General features: G+C 44.5%; 1 protein-coding gene across 4 annotated transcripts in view; it reads right to left on the reverse strand.

Annotated features, from left to right (window-relative positions):
• TEDC1 (tubulin epsilon and delta complex 1) overlaps positions 1-18,579 on the reverse strand; it is a 73,694-nt gene extending 55,115 nt beyond the window's left edge. For all 4 annotated transcript variants that reach the window (XM_037404098.1, XM_037404097.1, XM_037404099.1 and 1 more), the window contains exons 1-3: positions 18,443-18,579; positions 17,348-17,426; positions 10,240-10,442 (exon numbers count right to left, since the gene is read on the reverse strand). In XM_037404098.1, the coding sequence (XP_037259995.1) occupies positions 10,240-10,442; positions 17,348-17,426; positions 18,443-18,574 (414 nt within the window). In that variant the 5' untranslated portion in view covers positions 18,575-18,579. The remainder of the gene's footprint in view (positions 1-10,239; positions 10,443-17,347; positions 17,427-18,442) is intronic.
• Positions 18,580-21,145: the final 2,566 nt, after the last annotated feature.

Below are 21,145 nucleotides of genomic sequence, written 5' to 3' on the forward strand. Positions count from 1 at the left end.
AAAGTAAACAAGGTAAAAGAAAAAAGGTCTTGCATATTACACCATGACCTCAATTTCTAGTCCCATCTTTACAATCTAAGACTATTTACTGCTCTCCCAGTGGGAGAAAAATGACTAAAATACCAGCCCAAGCTAGAGCCTTTGCTTCAAATATCACTGTGAATTTATCTAATCTATGCAGCAATATGGGTACACACCTACATTCACTTCTGAGACACAGAAGTGCACATTTTTTAGTCAAAAGAGAGCAGCCAAAGCAACAACCCAGGGCTCTCAATGGCCTCTCCACATTTGGAACGCTCCACACCAGCTCTGGAAAAGATCATTTCATAGCCACTTACCAGAAAAGCTTTTTGCTTGTAAACTGTTTGCTGCAATTATTGTTTCTCTTTGATTTTGTTCTGAAGGCGCATGGACTCCAGCTACAGAATGGTGCCACAGGCTTGTAGTACAAAAGCCACATCAACAGTATTGATACCCTCATTACAGTGTCGAAGTCTTTACCCATTACACTGGTGGTATCAGAGTTAGCCAGGTCAAACTGGATGACGTGGACTCACCAGAGCACCTGTGATTAGTGTAACTTAAACAGAAGCTAGAACAAAACCCCTCAATTCCACTCCCACTGTAACTCACCCCAAACAAGCCTTTCTGTTCTAAAAGCTCAAAGTACTGCTGTTAGAAAGCCTCAATATCAATTTATTGGCAAGACTAAGAAAAGCAACAAAGACAGATAAAGCGACACACATATATTTACATGAACTCTCTTCAAGCTAATGCCTGAGCTATCACCCTGCCTGCACTTAGGTGGAACTTAAACCCAGCTCTCCTGTGGTAAAAGATCCAGGCAAATAACCAGCTAAGCCCCATAATAAATACATGTTCCAGGACACAATGCATCACCATCCCAACTAAGGTAGCTCACAAACTACAAAACCTACCCCAAGCTCATAAATGCATCTCTAGCTTAGTTAGAGCTAAACAGGGTTTATGTCCTAAAAGCATGTTTTTAAAATCTTTGCAAGGCAGCATAGAATTCAGCCTCCAACATCACACCAGTTTTGCCCCAAACATTCCTCCCTAGGCTATTTCAGGTCCAATTGTTATGAAAAAAGATGCCGGATCATTCTCAAAACATGTGAATCTACTTGTGGTTAGACAATGCAGCAAGGGCAAAAAAAAAAAAAGCCAACACAGTTCTCATGGCAGAAGTGCTCTGAACAGACAAGTCAGGTTCAGGAAGCACTGAACTGAAAAAAAGCCACCAGATATAAAAGTACTTAAGAGGAAAAGAATAAGGGGTGGGAGAAAGGGTGTGAAAAAAGACATGGCAATATATCAACTTTCATTTACGTTGCATACATCTAGGCAAACAACTTGCATCTAACATGGTTAGAGAGGAATTAAAGATTTAACAAGTTTCAACTTTTGTAGCAGAAATAAAACTCTTTTTGGTTTGAAATATAAAGCAATCCCACATTACTGGAAACTGGAAGAGCAGTTCTACTAACAGTGGATGAAGATAAATTAAACAAGTACTTCATCATATAAACTGGTTATCAAAGAAAAACATAAGCATCAGTGTGTTTGCAGACATGTGAGAAGGAAACATTTTTTGCATTAGTTGGTCCACTTGAGGATTTTAGTGACCTGGTATGAGAATGACCTTGCTCTATTCATACACCTTGAATTAAACTCTAAAAATTGTTTTAAAGCAAAATTCCTTGTAGATTCAGCGATGATCTCAAAATATGTCACAAGCAATACTGCAAAGAAAACCCTTTGTTTTGCAACTTTACCACATCTCTACACATTCTGTACTTTTCCAATTCATATAGGTATCTTAATGCTTATAAATTCTTAACTTAATAAATTTACTGTGTCCTGTACACATGATGGACATGAAGAGGCCTATGCTGCCTGCATTGCTGCAAAAACAATGCAATCTTAGGGCTAGTTCCCTGAAAGATGCGCTTTTCTGACTAGGAGCTGCCATCTGTCGGTAAAAGGACAGACCCTGCTGCTGCCGGCTCAGCCCCTGCGAGCTGCGCCTTTTCCCGGACATCTTCTAAATCCCTCCAAGGATTCTCTGCTTCCGTATTTGGACGGCCAGCAAACAGCTTGCTGATCTTCCCATGGAAAAGCAACCCTACCAGAACACGGTTAACACGTTTAACCCATGGATGTATGCATTGTCAACTCCCTGACATTAATCCTTGAGCAGTGCAAAATAAAACAACTGCCTGCTGAAACCTCTAACACACACTCCCAGCCCACTCCTCCCGTGCACCTGAGTTAATCTGGGTCTAGAGAGAAACTATTTACTCCCAGGTACTACTCAAATCTTAACTACACTAAGCACACAGCCTGGTATCACGAAGGTGGGAAGATGCATATCTAGATCCCTTGCTGCAGGACTCAGGAAAGGCAAAGCAATCACATAAATCAAGCCAATAAAGCGCTTCTGCAGCTTTTACTGAGCGCTCATTCTGAACCACTCATAATTCAGACAATGGTTTTGATGTGACATAACATATGTTAAGCTGTGTAATTACAAATCTTTAAACTGAGCATAATTTTTTTGTAAAATTAAACACCATAGCCAGAAATAACAGTATCAGACATGCTCTCTTAATTAATACAGCCATATATCTATCTGCAGGAGGGGAAAATGTGAAAAGGAACAATCTGAACAGATGAATGTGAAAGGGACAACGCTATTTTCATTAACAGCACTATCAACAACACTAATTGGATTTCCTTCTAGACAAGTTAGGATCCAGATTAGATATATGCACAGAAAGATGGTGTAAGAACCCACTCCCACACGATGCACATACCAATTAAATATCCAGGTATTTGCACAGAAGAATATGTTTTCTACAAACCTATGTGCTCACAACATAGAGGTTATGCTCCTAGCATATTCAGCAATTAAAAAAAGAAAAATCCTGTGTTTCCACAAGGCCTTTTAGCTTTTCAATTTCAGTGCCTTTTGTAAAAAGTACTACTCACAACAGCACTCCCAAGAGCTCACTCTGAGCAAAGAGTGAAAAAGAGAAGGTGCTGAGGGAAGACAGAAGACATGAACACAGCTCCTACCCATTTGTGCCTTGTTCAAACAAGCCTGTCTGGCAGTAGCCACAGGCCTGAGGCACTAGAGCAAATCAGTCCCTTATCCCATCCCTCCTCACTCATTCAGGAGGTTACTTAAGAGCTCTGCAATAGAGTGAAAGCACTATGCCTTTAAAAGAGCACAGCAGCATTGCCTAATCTTTGGACCTGCATGGTTTCAAAATAACATTTAAATCCCAAAGCTCGCTGCATCACATATTCAGACAAAACACAGAAACCAATATACTAAAACAAACACATGGCAGGATAGACCTTAACTCAGAGCACTGCATTTTGCAGGGTTCAAGAAATGCAATATGGGTAATTCCTTGCACTGCATTTCCTCTGCCTGCAGCTCTGCTTGTCCACGTCCATTATGCTCCACTGTGGAGCTGGACAGGACCAGCAGAGCAAAGACAGACGCAGCAAGTTACATCAGCAGCAAATCTGCAGCAAGAGGCCACAGGCAAAGAAACAGTAACTGCCCTCCAAGAAGAGGAGAGGCAGAGGCCTGCCATATGTAGGAGGCCTGCCATGCCCCTTCTTCGCATGCTCCTTTTGTCCTCCTGAGGAAGAAGTGCATTCTTTCAAATGGTCTGCCGATGAGAGTTAAACCCTGATCACTTAAAGTGAGACACCAAAAGCAGAGGATGTTCTCAATCAAATCAAAAGGCCACAGTGAAGATAATCAGAAAGTACCAAAGGTACTGGCTGCTGCCTGACGCTGGAGGGCAGGAGAGGCACTAAACAGCTTAGTCACTCGGCTTCCCCAACAGACAAGGAGCTCCCCACACAGAATTTCAGCAGGGTACCACCAGTATGACCATCACCACACCTCATCTTCCTCTCCTCATGTGGAAGCTCAAGTGACTCCACTGCCTGTTGGCTGAACACCATCCAGAACACATCAGCTGTAACATCAGGTTCAAGAATTTTGCGTTTATTTGAAATTCAGACATTACCAGAGCAACAGCAGATTCAAATAATTATAAGCCTTTCTGATAGTTTCAGACTTGCCTTTTTAGAGCATTTTACCTTGACATGCTGTCAAAAAAAAACAACCAAAAAAACCCACTCTTTAAAGGGTATTCACTGTGTCAGGCAAAAATAGATGTTGTTAACCCCATGTTTTCCAGTGCAGTGCAGCACAGGAAATTGTTTTGCATTTGGAAAAAGGTTCCACAACAAGTCCAAAGCATGGAATTAAAAACACAAAAAAGATCAGAAGGAATAGCATGTACATCCCCACACGCAGAACAACACAGAGACAATTCCAGCTAAGACAATTTCAGCTATCACCTGTAACTTGTGCTTTAACACAAAAAAAAAAAAAAAGGCATTTTTAAGAGTCCAAACTGAAATGTGCTCCAGTTCTTGTATGGCAAAAACATATTCTGAATTTAACCACATCTGACCACTAAGTATGTTTAAGCCTACAGGCAGTATCAGTAAGTAAACACAAAAACAAAACCACAAAAATTAACACTTGAGCAAACACCAAACGCATCACGCTGCCACAGGCAAAGCAGCGCTGCTCAAAATGGTGTAAGGGAAATTTTGCAGAAGAAACTTTAGGTTTCTTCTCTGCTTAGGTTTCGGGGACAGCTTTTAAAAAAACCTTCCTTAGCAGATACTGAAGAGAGCAACAACTGTAGAAAAAAAAAGGGCAAAAGATAAATGGTGAGAGTTACTAGGAAGATAGGAGGACAAAGAGAAAAGAAGTGTAAGCACAGGGAATAAGGGAGAGAAATCAAGAAATGAAAGCTGACAGACTAATACAGCCTATAAAGATCTGGAAAGTAATTATGCTTTCTGAGTCACAATCAATAGGTTAATAAAATTCCCTCCTCCACTCCCACTGGAATAGGTGAAGAGGGGAAAAAAACCACAGAAAATTTATATTTACTGACACTAGTGACAAAGGTTTCCTGGTTTTCTGCTGTGGTAAACATCAAGCTTGGCCGTTACATTAACACTTTCCTCTAATAACATGGTTTATGGAACAGCAGTGACAGTCAAGATTTTGATAAGAGAAGGCATTTCAACAAGATTAGAGCAACCACAAGCCTTGCGCTGTAATGTAAGTAGCCAGTGAGCCAAACCAGACCGTGACAAACAAAAGATTAATCAAATTGCAAACCTAAGAGTCAGAAAGCATGTTTAATTTCATTTTTCCCCACCACAAGTAATTAAACTGAGTTCACTTTGGCATGAGAGAGACATGCATGAATTCCAACTATAATAGCCATAATAGCTCTATTTGTTGATTAATATACATTCACAAAAGGAGGGGGGTGCCTAATTTTACTCAGAGGGCAAGAAGCAGGCAGAGGGAATTAGTGGAACCAAGAACCAGTGTTTGTATGACATTCTGGTGATAATGAGGGATATAACATCACTACCCCCATCTAAAAATTCAACAGCCTCCACACATAATTAAATTACAGGACACAGATTAATTTCAGTTGTAGAAATAACACCAGTACAGGCAGTATTCCTCCCCGGGAACAGAAATAATACATGCTCCCAGCATATTGCTATTATCTCCACAAACCATCACAGATCTGGAGAAAGCTGTGATGATAACACTAAAATTTTAAAAGCAAGGGGGGAAAAAAAATTAGTCAAATACTGAATGTGCTAAAAAGGCAGGTTTACATCAAACAATTATCTGCTTCTCAGAAAGACAGAGAATATGAGAACTCCCCAGGTCTGCCTTACAGGTTCACTGAAGGACAGCATTTCACCTACAGGTTTTCAGATTTGTTTTGTACTCTGGGATTTTCATGTGTAAACAGGAATCAATGAATGGCACTTGAGAATAATCTGCCTGTACACAATCACCAAAGCAACAGAAGACGTTAAGACTGACATCATGGCAGTGCATATTTGAGATAGAAATCCACAAGGGGTATAAAAAGCCTTTGAGGACAATGTCCATCAATTAATTGCCCAGTGCTTTAAGGCAATAACAACAGGTGAGAATTCCCAAGTAGGCACTTCAGTAAATCAATGTGAACCTCCAATTCAGACTGTACTTAAGTCTTTATAGATCTAACAGAATGAAAGATTACTTTTTTTAAAGAATTGACCAATGCAAGGTTTGAACTTTCACTTACTGCCTCTGGAGTCACCAAGGTGCTGGCCAATCAGCACAGTAGATTCAGAGAACGGACCTGCACTATAGCAGCCAGATATTAAGAGTCAGACATGCACCCTGGCTCCCCTCTTCCCTTCTCCTGCTCAGCAACACGGGTTCCAGTTTGCTCTTTTAACTGTCTCGCCCGCTCAGTTTACAAACTTCACGTACTGGAAGAGCACTGTGGGTGGAAGGCTAGAGGGTGCGGTGGCTCCTTCAGTCCTGCTGACTGGAGCAAGTACTGCAGCAGGCACGCAGTACCCTGGCTCAGGAGAGACTGCAGCACTGCCCTTTCAAAAAAAAAACCAGCTGGAGGCCACATGAGTTGCCCTGAAGGATTTTCTTACCTAACACACAAAAACAGTCAACACGTATAATCATCCTAGGCTATTAACCATACTTGTCCTTACCAAACACCACCTCAAGATTATATTTTTATTTAGATTAGCCACATTAAGCACTACTTCCTACCACCTTAACCCTTTCGTCATGCTTTCACCACTGCTTGTTTTATAATTTTAGGAATCCCTTAACTTCTGATTCTGAAGACATAAGTGCACGTCAAAGTAAGCTTGTGGAAGCCTTCTCCAGCTCAGGATCTTATGATTATGAATTCTACACAGCAGCTGAGCTCCATGTCCATCATGTGTCATGAATACCCTTGTCCCTCTATAAATAACCAGCCTGAAATCCTTTAGAGCTGATGGAAGTGTTCAATTTGCAGGGGAAGAAAACTGTGTTGCTAAGGAACTGCAAAGAAAAAAAGGCCAGAGAGCAGTAATCTGAAATGAAAGGAATTAATTTAATTGGCCCTTGATATGTTGGGTATTTGGCATATTATCGGCAATTTAGCAGGCTGTAGGCTTTGTTTCAAACTTGGGCTGAGAGAATAGTCAGAACATGACTGCATCCTTAATTTAGGGATTAGCTGCATTCTGTCTTCTTCATGCAACAGACCCTGTCCACTTTTGTAGTTTCAGAGAAAATTTTAAAAGCAAACCACGTGAATACCAGTTTGAACTACAGCTATGCCTACAGTTCTTGAGACTCCATTTTTTTAGATTAAGATAAAGGGTAAGGATTTTATTCACATTTATTCTCACTAGTAGACCAACCCGTGCTTTGCCAGTAAGTACTGGCTTTCATGCTTTGCTTTGGCAGAGATCTCAGCAATGCACAGAACCAAAAGCTATTGCATGGATTTTTGTTTTGCAACATTTTCATTTCAGGAAAATATCTTCAATTTATTATAATGATATGAGGGGAAAAAAAGACTCCATGCAGTGGAACATTTTTCAAGCTCTTTCTCAGCTGAAAATTTCAGGTGTTTTAAAGAGCATTTGCTTTTCTTTCTTCCTTTTTGAGACAGAACTTTCTCTAGTGAAGCTTTTTTTCTTCTTTTACCTTTCTACTTTGATTTACTTAAATAGAAGAGAGTTACAACTGCAGAGACTACATCTCTGGCATAGGTAGCAATGCCTTTACAATCTGTTACACATCTTCCAACACTTCAGCTTAAGTATCGCAAATGCCTGATATTTAACATTCCCAGAGTCAACATTCCAGTACTTCAATTGTTCAAGTTGTACTTTAACTCACAAGATGTCAGGTATCAAACTGACAACCTCACCTTCTTCCTTTCTTACTATGATTTTAGGGGCTACACTGTTGAACACCGACTGATGAGTAGACTTTGCCACATGAAGGTAACCCATAAAATAACTATCAAATAACAATATACAAGAACCCTATCACACCTTTATGCAACAAACAACAGGCTTTCATGAGAGGTTTACAGGGAACTGACTTACTAACCAAAATGTGGGGGGTGACCCACCTGTCCTCTTCTTACCCATTACATCCTTATGTCCTTATCCATGCATTCCTAGATCTTCATTTGGTTGGGTCTTACTGGTTGAATTTAATTGTTTTTTAATTCCCAGTTAATCAAATAAAAGATAAGATCTCTCCCTCAAAATTCTGTTTTGTTTTAACTTTATGATATAGAATCACAAAACACACCAGTTACACTGCAACTACATTCTATCATATTTCTCCCTATGAACATTCATTTTTATTGGAGCACGAAAATTTGCTAGATGAACACCATGCAAGAAACGTTGCCATTAATACATTGAGCTTTACATAAACTAACTGCTAACTCCAATTCCCAGTGTATAAAATTTTCGCGTGGCCTATTGAAAAAAATTTTCCAGACCTGTAAACCTTTCCAAACACTGCTCCAGACAGTTACGAAGTTATTGGATAAAAACATGAAATATGTATTGCACACTTTTTGAGAAACACAGGTAGAGCAGGTTAGAATAGCAGTAAAAGGCGCAGCAATACATTTCTCAGCGTGCCTCTGTGTGGCCATAAGTGATAACACTGTATTACAATAGTTCTTTCATCTCTTTTTGGAAAATGTAAAACTTAAGACCTTCAGAGAAAATAACATAGGCACTGCCTCATTGCTTGAATTCCTGTCACTGCCACACTTCACTCATTACTCTTTTGTAATATAAATTAAGGACACAAAAAGTAATCTGCTACCACACATGAAAAAAAAGAAGTTTAAAGTAAAAAGTTCTCCAGAAGTGTCTTTTTCCTAAAGTCTCAAGGCAGCATTCACATCACTGGCAGGCACCACCACTAACACCTAGTGCACCAAACATCACCTCTTGTGCTCCCTCTTCTGCACAGCAAACAATTGTAGTCTAGCAAGAGTGGTCCGTTTTCTCAAAATACTGTTAATACTGTTGTTAAAGGTGACTTCCCTTTGAACTGCTTTCCACTTGTACAAATATTTTCCTTCTGAAACCACTATCTATATTGCAGCTCTCAAAACTCACTTTCCTGCTTTGGTGTCTCCTAAAGGTTCTAGAAAACCAGGTAGCCTACAGTCTAGGGGAACACGTGTATGTGATCATGAAGACCACAAGGTCTTTGATGTTAGGAGATTATCACAGGTAGGGTTTCGGACCTACAATGTCCTTTGCCAAAAAAATAAACAGTATTCTGTGAGCTGGTCATTTTGAATCAGTCTGACTAGACGAAGATGACTTAGAACAAACTCACAACCATCTAGACAGGCCTCGTCCACACTAACACACTGCACTGGTCAGTTTAAATTCAGCCTACATCATCCGTTGTATTAAGAGCAGGGACAGTTTACTCACAACAAACAAAGTATAAACAGAAAAAACATCAACTTCTCTCCTAAGCTTCTCACTCCATGCTCCAGAGCAATTGTCTATACAGTAACATGTGCACATGGCCTTAAATGCAAGGAATGGATTTTAAAAGCAGTGATACTAAACATTACTACACTGAGTTGGGGGGGGCGGCTTTTTTTTTTTTTATCATGCATATATACTGCAGCTAAAGCAGACACACAGCTATCCTTAGCTTATTTCAGAGCAGGCTTGCTATGTGCTAACATTTTTTTATTGATGGAAACAACAACATACCCCACTGTGCTCTCAAGAAGGCTACAGGGTCATTAGTTACCCCAAGAGCACTAGCTGCCATTTGAGATCTTGATGGTTTTAAAAAGTAGTTTGCCTTAGGAATATTTGCTCTACCCAATGCTAACATACCCAGCATTCACAGCTAACCTGTTTGCCTAGACTGCAGAACCACACATGCTACAGTCCAGAAGCACAAAACTCAGAAGCACAGAGATCAAAGACATTCACTTACTTGCATTCCTCCACACTGGTCTCACCTATACAGGAAATAAAAATCAGGGAATTCAGGCAGAGGTGGGAGTTTGAAGAAGAGAAGGAATCCAGATCACCTGCACACAAAAAGTTCAGAGAAGGGAAAGAAAACAGGTTCCAGATGCTGGCCCCTTCAAGTTTTTTTAAAGCTGGAGTAAGGCATAGATACCAAGATATCATGCATTACACACCAGTGATAACACAGCTGCTGTCACAAGATGTTACTCATGGTCAGATAAAATGGAAGGATACAAGCATGCTCACCGTGCACACAGAGGTTTCATCCCCAGTCTTTACTCTGTTCCGAGCCAAAAGCTGCTCCAAGAGGCTGTGTCTGTGCAGCAGCCAGGAAAACGCCAGCAGCAGCTCCCGACTACCCGCTGAGCCATCAGAGGGGAGCTGGTAGAGTTCTGGCCTGTCATAGCCATGGTACCATAGTGCCGATTTTACAAACCTAATTTGGTTATCTGAAAAGAAGAAAACAATTAAGAATAACACACTGCACTACTCAACGCATTTACCAGTTCAGTTCCAAAAACTGCTGCCTCCTCTGAGAGGAAGATTTTTAATGAAGCCTAAGATTAGTGGAGGGCAATGGGGACTACAGTCCTTATCAACAACTGATAAAGGTCAGGAGGTAAATGGTAGAAACCTTCCTTACGTTGCCCCATTCTGATCTTTAGGAACTACTGCTAAGGGAAAAGAAGAAATTCAAAGTTGAGATCAAGACTAGTAATGGCCTCTAGGAGATTAACAAAGACAAAAAGGATAAAAAGCCATCCCCACTATAACAGGACTCCAATTCACTTGTGTTTTATGAGCCACCAAGCATACTACAAATTAGTAAACACTCCAGGTCACTTTACTCCTGAATGAAACTGAAATATAGAGATAGGAGTTTCACAGCCTGCTGTAAAATCTCTGAGCACCAGTGAGCAGGCAGAGATAATGCAGCACACCACACAGACTATTTAATTCTCAGGAATGCTCTGATCCATATTCCTTCACACCAGCAAATGTTACCTGACACCTACAAGACAGGCACTACAGAACTGGAAAATACTGAACAAGACACAGAGAAAATTGTTATTAAAAAAAGGTTCTGACCAGTAAGCCTCAGCTCTGTATTAAGCCAAAACTATACTAAAGAACATAATTAGGGGGCACAATGATAAACAATACATACTGGGGAAGAACCAACAGTTGCTGTAAAAGGAAGTCCTGCTCAAAAGGCTACTGGAGTTCTCCAAAGGCAACAACAAGCGATTAAGGAAGACTCAACCAATGCAGGACATTTAGACTTCCCAGTGGGACTCAACTAGCACAAAGAAACTAAGGCACTGCGATTGAGAGAGAAGGCCCTTGCATCAATGATGAGTGCCTAGCTGGTAAGAACCAGAGGGTAGGAAGAAATGGTGGTTTCATGAGGGCTCTGTGCTACACAGTTGCTGTTCAACCAACTCAAAATGACACACAGACAACATGACAGTAACAGAAAATTTGGTGCCGATGTGATATTACTCAGTATAAGGAATTCAGGCAGATCATGAAGGATTGCAGAACCTAATGAGCCCAATCTTTAAAATGACATAATAAAATTCTTCTTAGAAAAAATGAAAAACTATGCACACAAGGGAAAAAACAATCCTAGCCTTACTGACACAGCAATGGGCTTGGAGCTGACCACTGGACTCAGAACACAATCTTGGATAATGAAGATCTTTTGTGACAGTATCACACTTGGTTCTCACAGGTATCCAAAGGCAAACTGAACGTAAGACATCTAGAAAGAAACTAAACTGAACATTATATTGTTTTGTATATCTACTGTGAGCCCACATCTCAAATTCAGTGTTGTTTTATTTCTTCCGTTCCAAAAAGGCTACAGAAAACTTGGGGAAAAAAACGAAGATAAAAGATCAGTATGATCACAAGTACAGAACAGCTTCATTGTAAGAACCGACAACATATGCCAACAAGATGACTGAGAATGGGTATGACAAAACTCTTTTAAAATCATGAGTGCTGTGGAATGGGTGAACAGGGAATAATTTGTTTGCACAACATTCGATACAAGAACTGCAAGCCACCAAATAAAGTTAGCAAGCACACAAGTCAAAACAAGTTAAATAAATGTTCTTCACACACAAAGTAAAGCTCTGAAATTTCTGGCCATGGGACACTGGGCACTGTTACACAGGCCCAAGGAGGAACTGGATTTACAGAACAGGAGTTCATGGAAGCTTATGAAATACAAAGATACGCTCTCCGGTTTGAGAAGTCTGAGAAGTAAATTACTAGAGGTTGAAAGAATACTCCCCTGAAAGTATCAGAGCATATTTGCTCTTTCCTTTCCCCTGGGCATCTACTTTTGACAGCTGCCCCAGCTGGATGGAGCTAGAGGAACCTTCAGTTTGATCCACTTTAGGCATTCCTACATACTAAGGAAGAAAGCTACTCCCCTTTTCCAGCATAATGCTTCAGTATCTCCATTGGGTTTCATAAAAAAGCTACACACTCACACACAAGTAACAGGAAGCACAAACCTCTCACAATCAGAGACTGTCACTGCTGTCCTTAATTAACGTAACAATCCATTACATTACATGCCCATTTGCCTGCTCCCTGCCACTTGTAGTAAAAACATCCCCTAGCACTGAAACATATCATAATCCTTCTTTGTCTGGTATCAATCACTGAAGCTCAAAAACCACATAATGACCAACTTCAAAATAAAATAAAAAAACCACAACCCAAGAAAAAAATCCTGTTGCTCTCAAAAGGATTTTGTTCATTACATGGGACTCTCACAGCGAAGAGTGGCTGATTTAACTTCATTTGCAAAAAGCTAAAGGAGTCTTACCCACCAAAAGTAATACAAAGCCAAGACACAGGGAGGAGCTACAAGCTCCTACTATGCTAGTAACCCTACAGGAGCAGTACACTGCTACAGCTCTGCCGAGGCTGGAAGGAGCTGGTAGTCACAACGGGCGACCAAGCCCTTTGCACCTTAACAGACCAAAGGAAGGTATATTGTCTGCACTGTCTGACCAGCTTCACGATTTAGGGAAACTAGTGCGGCTCCCTAAGGAGATGCCTACTTCCAGAGTGCTCCTCAGTCTAAATCCACAGCTGAAACTACTAAACAGATTACTAGACATCTTCAGCAGTAGAAGCAGGAATACACAGTTGGCCACATGAAAGCTACAAATGAATTCCTGGCAAAGGCATGAACCATGACTGAAGAACAAAAAACAAGATCAGGAGCACGATTAAGCAGGTGACAATAGTGCAGAGCTACTATTTTTTTGCAGGACTAGTGTTTTGCATAGCAGAGCTTCTGCAGAAACACATGACAGTTGGACAAATGGTTTTGAACCTAGCTTGTTTCTGCATTACAGAGAAAAAGGAAACTCAAACCCCTAAATCACTCTGCTCATTTTGCAGAACCTGTGAATGTAAAAACAAGCAGCTTCCCTTCACGACACTAGGGTGGCAGAAATGCCGATGGTTTGCTAAAAATCTTGCTGTAGATATGCACTCCATTCCCTCATGCACAGGGGGAGAACTCAGATATTAGAGATATTAATTTGATCGCTCTTGAACATTCTCGCACGAGCTAGGTTTTCATGTTGCCCTTTCTTTTTCTTTGTGCATTTGTCAAGAAATGAAGTAACATAACAGGTAAAGGCAGAAATACTCCAAAAGGAAAGGTCAGTACTTACTTTCCACCTATTTCAAAGCAAACAAGCATCACATGCTGCCACCTGCAGTTCAGGGAGCTCCCTAAGAAAACATCTCAAAGAGAAGGAATAGAGAGCAAGCCAGGTGGTTTTTCCCTTTATCACTGTTTCCCTGCTCTGACACACCACTCAGGACCAGATCCACCAAGGCCATTTGCCACCTGAAATTCTGTGTTGCTCTGGTCCTTTCTCTCACCCTATTTCATTTCTCCCGCTGCAACACACTGCCTTCACACAAGAGGGTATGATTGTGTGAGTATCAGGCAGGAATAATGGGTGAGCAGTCAAAGCATGGATCTAGAACTGGGGCTCAAAGAGCCTTTCCATGACCTTAGAGAAGTCAGTTTTCCTCATCTCTAAAGTGCTCTGCTTACAAGGAAACAGTGCTTGGATAAATGGCAGCAGATGCTACATAAGTACCCCAAGACCAAGATGGATTCCTTCATAACATGCAGCTCAGAGAGATGAAAAAACATCACTCGGCAGATTAACACCAGTCACTCAAACATCTCCTCTTTGACAACATCTTCTTATGGCATTTCATGAGGATTAGGCAATTTATAGAGAAAGACCTACACAGTCCTTCCAGCTAATCCCCTTCTGCATGCACATTATTTATAGAAGTATGTTTGGCAAGTAAGACCAAGCTGTGGATGAACCTCGGGTTTCAGCTCTCTTAAAACTATACTCAAGCTGTGCTCTTCCACTTTATGAATACTGCAGAACATTTTCAGTGAATTACAACATGATACACAAGTAAGGGTTATGCATCAGCCTGGCAGGCTAAGATGGAAAGGCACTAAATCAAGTACAAGAACAAGCACAGGTACTTCATGCACTCAGGCAAAAAACACCTGCATAGGTAGTGGTGTTATGGGAAACTACTGCTGCAGAAGAACGTTCTCTGCTTCATTTGTCAAACAAACAAAAATATATTACAGCTCCAGACTTCTTCCCCATACTATAAAACCTGAATTGCAACTCCAGAAAAGAAAGATTTCTGCCAACTATCTAAATGCATACTGCACTGCTACGTGCTGTGGCTGTTAGGTTGTTAACCGAGTCCGCCAGCTTTCAGCTTCTGTGAGGAAAGAGCAGCATCAAACCACTAATCATGACTTCATCAGTGTGGTTATGCCTGGAGTACTATTACACAGCTTACTTTGACTTGTGCTCCACTGACGAGAGACCCATTGTTCCAACATGTTTACAGGGCTGGAGTGTATTAACGCCTTCCCACTGGAGTTTACAGTGAGTGCTTTATGCTGCGTGAAGAAAAAAAATCTTCCAAAATGAGAAACCAAGAGCCATTTGCAGAATTTTATAACCACGGACCGGCAGGCTTCAGCGCGGTTTCCCATTTCTTTCTGCAAGAACACAATAGTTCTTACATTTTTGAAAACATCAAACTGGATTTTTTTCTATGTAATTTTTCAAATATTTTATTTTCTGCTAGCTAGGCAATAAAATACATCTACCATTCAAAAACATGGTGCAGAAAGTTTTTCTAAACAATGTCACATCACAAACATAACAAGGAAATGACTAGTAGCTGTTCTAATCAAAGCAAATTTTAATCTCCTCTATAAAATTCACTGACACAACAAGATCAGATCAAAAACTGACTAATGAAAACTACTAACTTGAAACAGAAATACACACTGGGTTGCAGCTTCAAAAGTCACTAGATAAACAGGACTTCCCAGACCAAGGAAAACTGTTCTGGAAAAATCTGACCTTTTCCATGGGCCAATCTGTAAAAGCATTCTATCCTTGCAATACACTGCTTTCTTCTAGCGCCTCACAACTGCAAATGGCCCAACATCTGGCAAGCAGTCCTTGAAACGTAGATCTCGTTCTACAGGGTGTTGAGAACCACTGTGACCCCAACACCACACACAGACTGCAGGTGAAAGTTCAATGTTTCGTTTGGAAAAATAAAAGGTACAAGGCCATTTGAGTATGGCTTTTTTCCAGAAAGCTGTTCATATGCACACAGTAACCTGTATTCCAAAGGAGTCTTCACAGCCTTCCTCTGGGATCTGGCAACTGCTGCCCTCGCCTTGTTTTAGCTAAGATAATTAAGAGGCTGCATAAACCAGCAAAGAAAGCCTGATCCATGGACTAAAGCACTAGACTTGGACTAGAGGAATCTGTTTCAATTCCTTGTTGTGCAACAGGATCCTGTACAAACCTGAGAAAATTATGCAGTCCCTATGCCCAAGGCCTCCACTTCATTTACATTATATAAATACCTGAAAGACCACAAGTGCTCCAGAGCAGGGACAGAGAAGGCAGTAAAATATTGATCGTGTTCACAGCAAACACCTCGTTCACTTGGCCAAGCAAAGGTGATTAGTGTAATTTGAAAAACAGTACAGCCCTCCAACCTGAATTTCAGCTTTAATCACCAAGTTGTTAATGAATAAGTTTCTTAAAAATCAGCTCAGCAGTTCTGAGCAGAACCACACATTCCTACTTCACAATCTACCAGCCAAGGCTGGGTGTGCTCTCTTCTAGAGCCAGCAACCTGCCACATGCACACAAAAATCCTGTCTCCAAATGCTACAAGCGACTAGTATGGGAACAGCCAGGATTCAATGAGGTTGCACTTGTGCAGGCCCACCTCCACAAAGCTGTATGAGGCAGTCAATAAATCGACTTGCCATACACAGCAGATTGTGGATGAGCAGAAAAGCAAAAACAACCAAATGAAAAATAGCAGTACTATGAGTAACACGGAAACATGCCGATTTCCTGCTGAGCTACCAGCAAAACTATGCAGTTTTGCTCCACACTGCACCATTCCTTTTTTAACTCTTGTTTACAGAGCCATCAGATTCCCAGCTCTCCGGGGGGTTAAACAATGTAATCTAGGTTCTTTTTGCTTTCAAGAGCAAAAGTGGATTTTAAGTGGTTTTGGTCCGAGGAGACCTTTATCCATCACAGACAATCCCATTCTCAAAACTTCCTCTGACAATGAAAGAGGTCAAGAGACATCTTTCAAGAGAGAAGTCTGGGGAGTAGTATCATACTTGGAATCATGTATACTTAAATAGTAATTAGTGTTCCATCATTGTGAGAAGCCAGCCGGCATTCAGCTTCCCTCTGGTGCAGCGGCCCTGTCCACAGAGATATTCATGGTCCCTCTACAATACACACACTTTTTGTTTTGTCTAGAACTTCAGAACACTGCCTTTATGGTTCATATACTGTAATTCACAGCCCTGATATAGGACTTGATAGAAAATTAACCACAGAATCACGTGTCATATACAGAATGGGAAAAGAAGGAATCAAAGGAAAAATAAATCTATTTCTGTAATTATCTCTGCAGATGATGAGAATGCCTAAGATCACTGCACAGATCTACCTGTGGTAAAACATCAAAAGAGAAGCAAGAGTCCCTGGCAGATGCAAGAATATCCCAGTTCCCTAGACAAAGCAAGCCAAAGAGGAGTAAACCTGCCTGCACAGCTGCTGTAAAACAGTAAGTTGGTGGCACAAGTATTCAAAATAGAGCATTCCTGACAGGGAGCAAGGGCCCAAAAGAAAAAGTGCTACAAGACCAGTCCCAGTACTTCCCTGGGACAGATGGGGATCGCAGTCACCCAGACTGACTAGGTTACCTATGGCATCAGACTCTGTCCACTTGCTTCCATGGATTTGTTTCAGAAGAGCATAGAGCAGCCTCCAGCAATCCAGGGTCTGCAAAAAAAGAGGGGTGGAGGGAGAACAGTAGGCAAAATATTTGTCATATATTTAGTCTTAACTAGACATTTAAACCCATATCTGACCATATATTTTTACATGGAAAAGCACACCAGTACCCTGCCAACACTGCAGAATCAGGCAAGTTCACCTATTAGCTGCGTTATGAATGTTACCTACAGTAAGGTGCACGCAGAAAGAGAAGGGCTACTAATGCTGGCTGCACAGCAAGACCCAGCACTTCCACTTTGAGGCACATGCGTCCAGGACCACAGCTTCTAAAATATCTGCTCTGATATAACCACATATGGCACAACTCACCCACAGTCAAACAAGCACTTGAAGACACCATAAAGATCTGACCATGATAGTATCAAAAACTCACAAACAAGAGGCAGCACACAGTGAGCTGGAACTGGAAATCATTTCTTGGCCACACAAGGACAGCATGCTGACAAACTGAGAGTGATTCTTACAGCTAGAATTTCAGCCAACACTCGTAAAATGCTTAAAATAGCTATCTGAGCAAGTGGAGCACCCTGCATGTGAGCTGAAGGCCTCGCACTCATCACCCTGTAAAGCCCTGAAACAGAAAGACCCAGGCAAGTGTACAGTCAAGGGAAGCACACCTCAGGCGGCACTAGAAAGGTGTTGCAGACCACGGTGCAGTATCATGCTTTGCGTTAAAACCGCAGTAAGAGGAAAGCCCTTCCCAGTGGAGCGAGCTCTCCAGGACTCACACAACACACGCCGGCTGGGGCCCACACCGCGGTCCCCCCACGCAGGACCTGGCTCCACACAGGTGCCCCTGTCCCAAGGCCAAGCCCCACCTAGGTGCCGCCGTCCCGTCCCCCCCCAGGACCCGACCCCACACGGGGAGGACCCCTGCCCGCCCACAGCGATGTCCCCCCAGCGGGGCCCGCTGCACCGCCCACCCACCCCGAAACCACGGAGGCTGCCAGGCGACAACCGGGGCCGCCAGCGAGGGGTGCCCCGGGGCGGCCCGCGCTCACCGCCTGCGGCCGGTCGAACCTGGCACGGCGCAGGGTGTCGGGGGCGGGCCGGGCGGGGGGCGGCAGGGCCCGGCACAAGGCGCCGACGGCGGCCGACAGCGCCCGGTCCCGCCGCTCCTGCCGCCGCCTCATCGCGCCCGCCGCCGCTTCCCGCCCTCCGCCGGCGCGCGGCGGGAGCATGCGCAGTCCGCCGCAACCTCGCTAGCCCGCCCCCTGCGGCGCCCCCTGGCGGCCGGGAGGGAGCACCGCCGCGCCAGTGCGCCTTGCCGCCATGCCCTCTCGTAGCGCGCTGATCTGCCCCTTGTTTGTTCTCCCCTGCAGGGCAGAGCTCGCTTCTTGCCTCCCCCAGCAAGTGACCCCCCGGGCGAGTGGGAAGCGCCCGGTGGACGGTCGCCCCCGCAAGGCACGCCTCCCCCACGGCCAGGCCGCACCGCCCGCCCGGCCGCAGGCCCTGAGGAGAGCCGGCCGCTTCCCCGCCCTTCCTGGCTGGAAACGGCAACAGCCCGCTTCGGCTTTCCGAAAAACGCCTCCGTGCTGCTGTCAGACCAAGAAATCCTTCCTCTGCTGCTGTCAGACCAAGAAATCCTTCCTCGGCCGATGGGAGCCGAGGCCTGTCCCCCGGCTCCCCGCCTTCCTCTCGGCGCCAGGGGCGGTGGCGCAGGCAGCCTGCCTCCCCCGCGGGTGAGCTCACCACTGGAGCGATCCCAGGGGTTAATCCGGCATGAGGAGGCGGCCCTTTGGGAGATAGCCTTGGTCACTGGGGTGGGAAGGCCACCTCTTGGCTGGGGTTTACTGGCAGAAGCCTGGCCCTGAGGTGGGCTCCAGCTGCGGGCCTTGCGGAGGGACCTGGCCTGCTCCACCCGCACAGCCGGGCCCCTGCCTGTGCCTGTACACCAAACCTGCTCAGAACCCCCGCTCACTGATGGTTTCTTGGCCAGTTACCCAGTTCACAACCCATTTAACACACTATGCATGAATCTAGTGTGATGCTTTTATCTACTGTGATACTTTTCTCCCCCTACCCCCACCCCCAATATCTGAACACCGTGAAACAACACATGAAATCCAGCTATGGAACAGCCCCTTGCAGCCTGAAACAACACATGGAATCCCTTCCAGCTATGGAACAACCTCTTGCAGCCAAATGGCTCCTCGCAATGAGGAGAGAAATTGCATTGGTCCAACGAGACCTTCAGCAAAGCCGGCTTGCTAACGTGAACTGCATTTGCACTCTTTCCCTCTATTTGCTGCCCCTCCTGCTTCCCACCCCTGTGCCGGGGAGAGCAGCCCTTCCCGACGCCAAGCTCTGCATCGCTGCTCTCCCAGTCCTGCAGATCCTGGCTGCTGCTCCAGCCGGCCCTGAAAGGACCCCTGGGTGTGAGTTACCCAGGCTTAAGGATTTTTAAAATATCTCCTCTAGCAGCTGTTGTCTCACATCCTCCTTCATTCCTAATGGCCTGGAAAGCATTTTCCTTATCCCTTGTCCAGCTCTAGCTCAGCAATCTCTATCTGCTTCCTTGCTCTCCTTCCTTACAGGTTTGGCATCTCCATACGGTTCCTTGTCTTTGGCTCCCAAAAGCCCAAAGTCCTTTTTTATTGCCCAGAGCCTTATCGGACCTGGATAATCCTCTGCTGTCTTTGGCATCCTTCGCGGCTTTCCGTACCTTGCCGCTATCAGGCGCTGTCTGGTGCCTCCGTGACACATCACTTGTCTATTTTCCCGTCCCTGCTGCAAACTCCGGGCAGGAGGACCCTCAGCTGCAGCCAATTTCCTTTGTTTTCTTGACCACTCCATAAACCCTGCTCAAAGCCATCCCTGTCCCCACACACATTCCTCTGTCTAGGCCTCTCCTCCCGGGGGCAGCTGCCTGCTTTGCCGCTGCAGAGACAAGGGCTCTCCTGCAGCACCCAGCGCACGCACCAGTGGGTGGTTCTGCCCATCATCCCCGCTCTGGGCTCCTGTCCCCCAGCCAACGCACCCCAGCCAGTGAGCATCACCACCTGGCACAGGAGCAGCAGCTGGGATGCACGCCATGCTGGCATGCCAAGAGCCTGTGTGCCACCTCTTCATCCCGCCGGCCAGGCCAGCCCCGCGGTGCCCCAGAGCCAAGCTGGCTGCCCTCCTGGCTGGTGTCCCCTGGTCCCCAGCCCCACGGCTCCCCCGGCACGCAGCCCCGTGGGCGCAGCTGACACAAGATGCCTGGCGCTGCGGAGGGTTGGCGCCTGGCCATGGGTGAGTCGGACGCCAGGCAGCTTATCCCAGCCTCTCTGGCGCGATGCGGCACAGCACAGCGCAGCGGGGGCTCAATCTCAGCACGCAAGGCCCCACTTATCTGCTCTGCCGGCTGCCGGGGCGGTTTTCCCAGGATGGGAGAAGCTGATGGGAAGGCAATGGTTTCCTGCTGCAGAGATGGACCTAGTGCTGCGGACAGATGAAGGAGGTGATGGTGTGACAGCCTCCGGCATGCTGTCCCAGCAGTGCTGGGGATGCCACCCCACTGACAGCACAGCCCCTGCATCCAAGGCACCCTCACCTCCCCTGTCCCCAGTCCCACAGGGACGGACAGATGCAAACAAGCAGTGACAGGCTGGTGTCACTCTGATGGCACTGTGTACACTTGAGAGGTCACGGGAGACTGGCGGGAGCCCCCAGGATCCCCTGTATGGCAGGGGGCAGCAGAACAGAGCTCTGGGCCCTACAGC

The sequence above is a fragment of the Falco rusticolus genome, chromosome 11 (assembly GCF_015220075.1).
Source record: "Falco rusticolus isolate bFalRus1 chromosome 11, bFalRus1.pri, whole genome shotgun sequence".
NCBI lineage: Eukaryota > Metazoa > Chordata > Aves > Falconiformes > Falconidae > Falco > Falco rusticolus.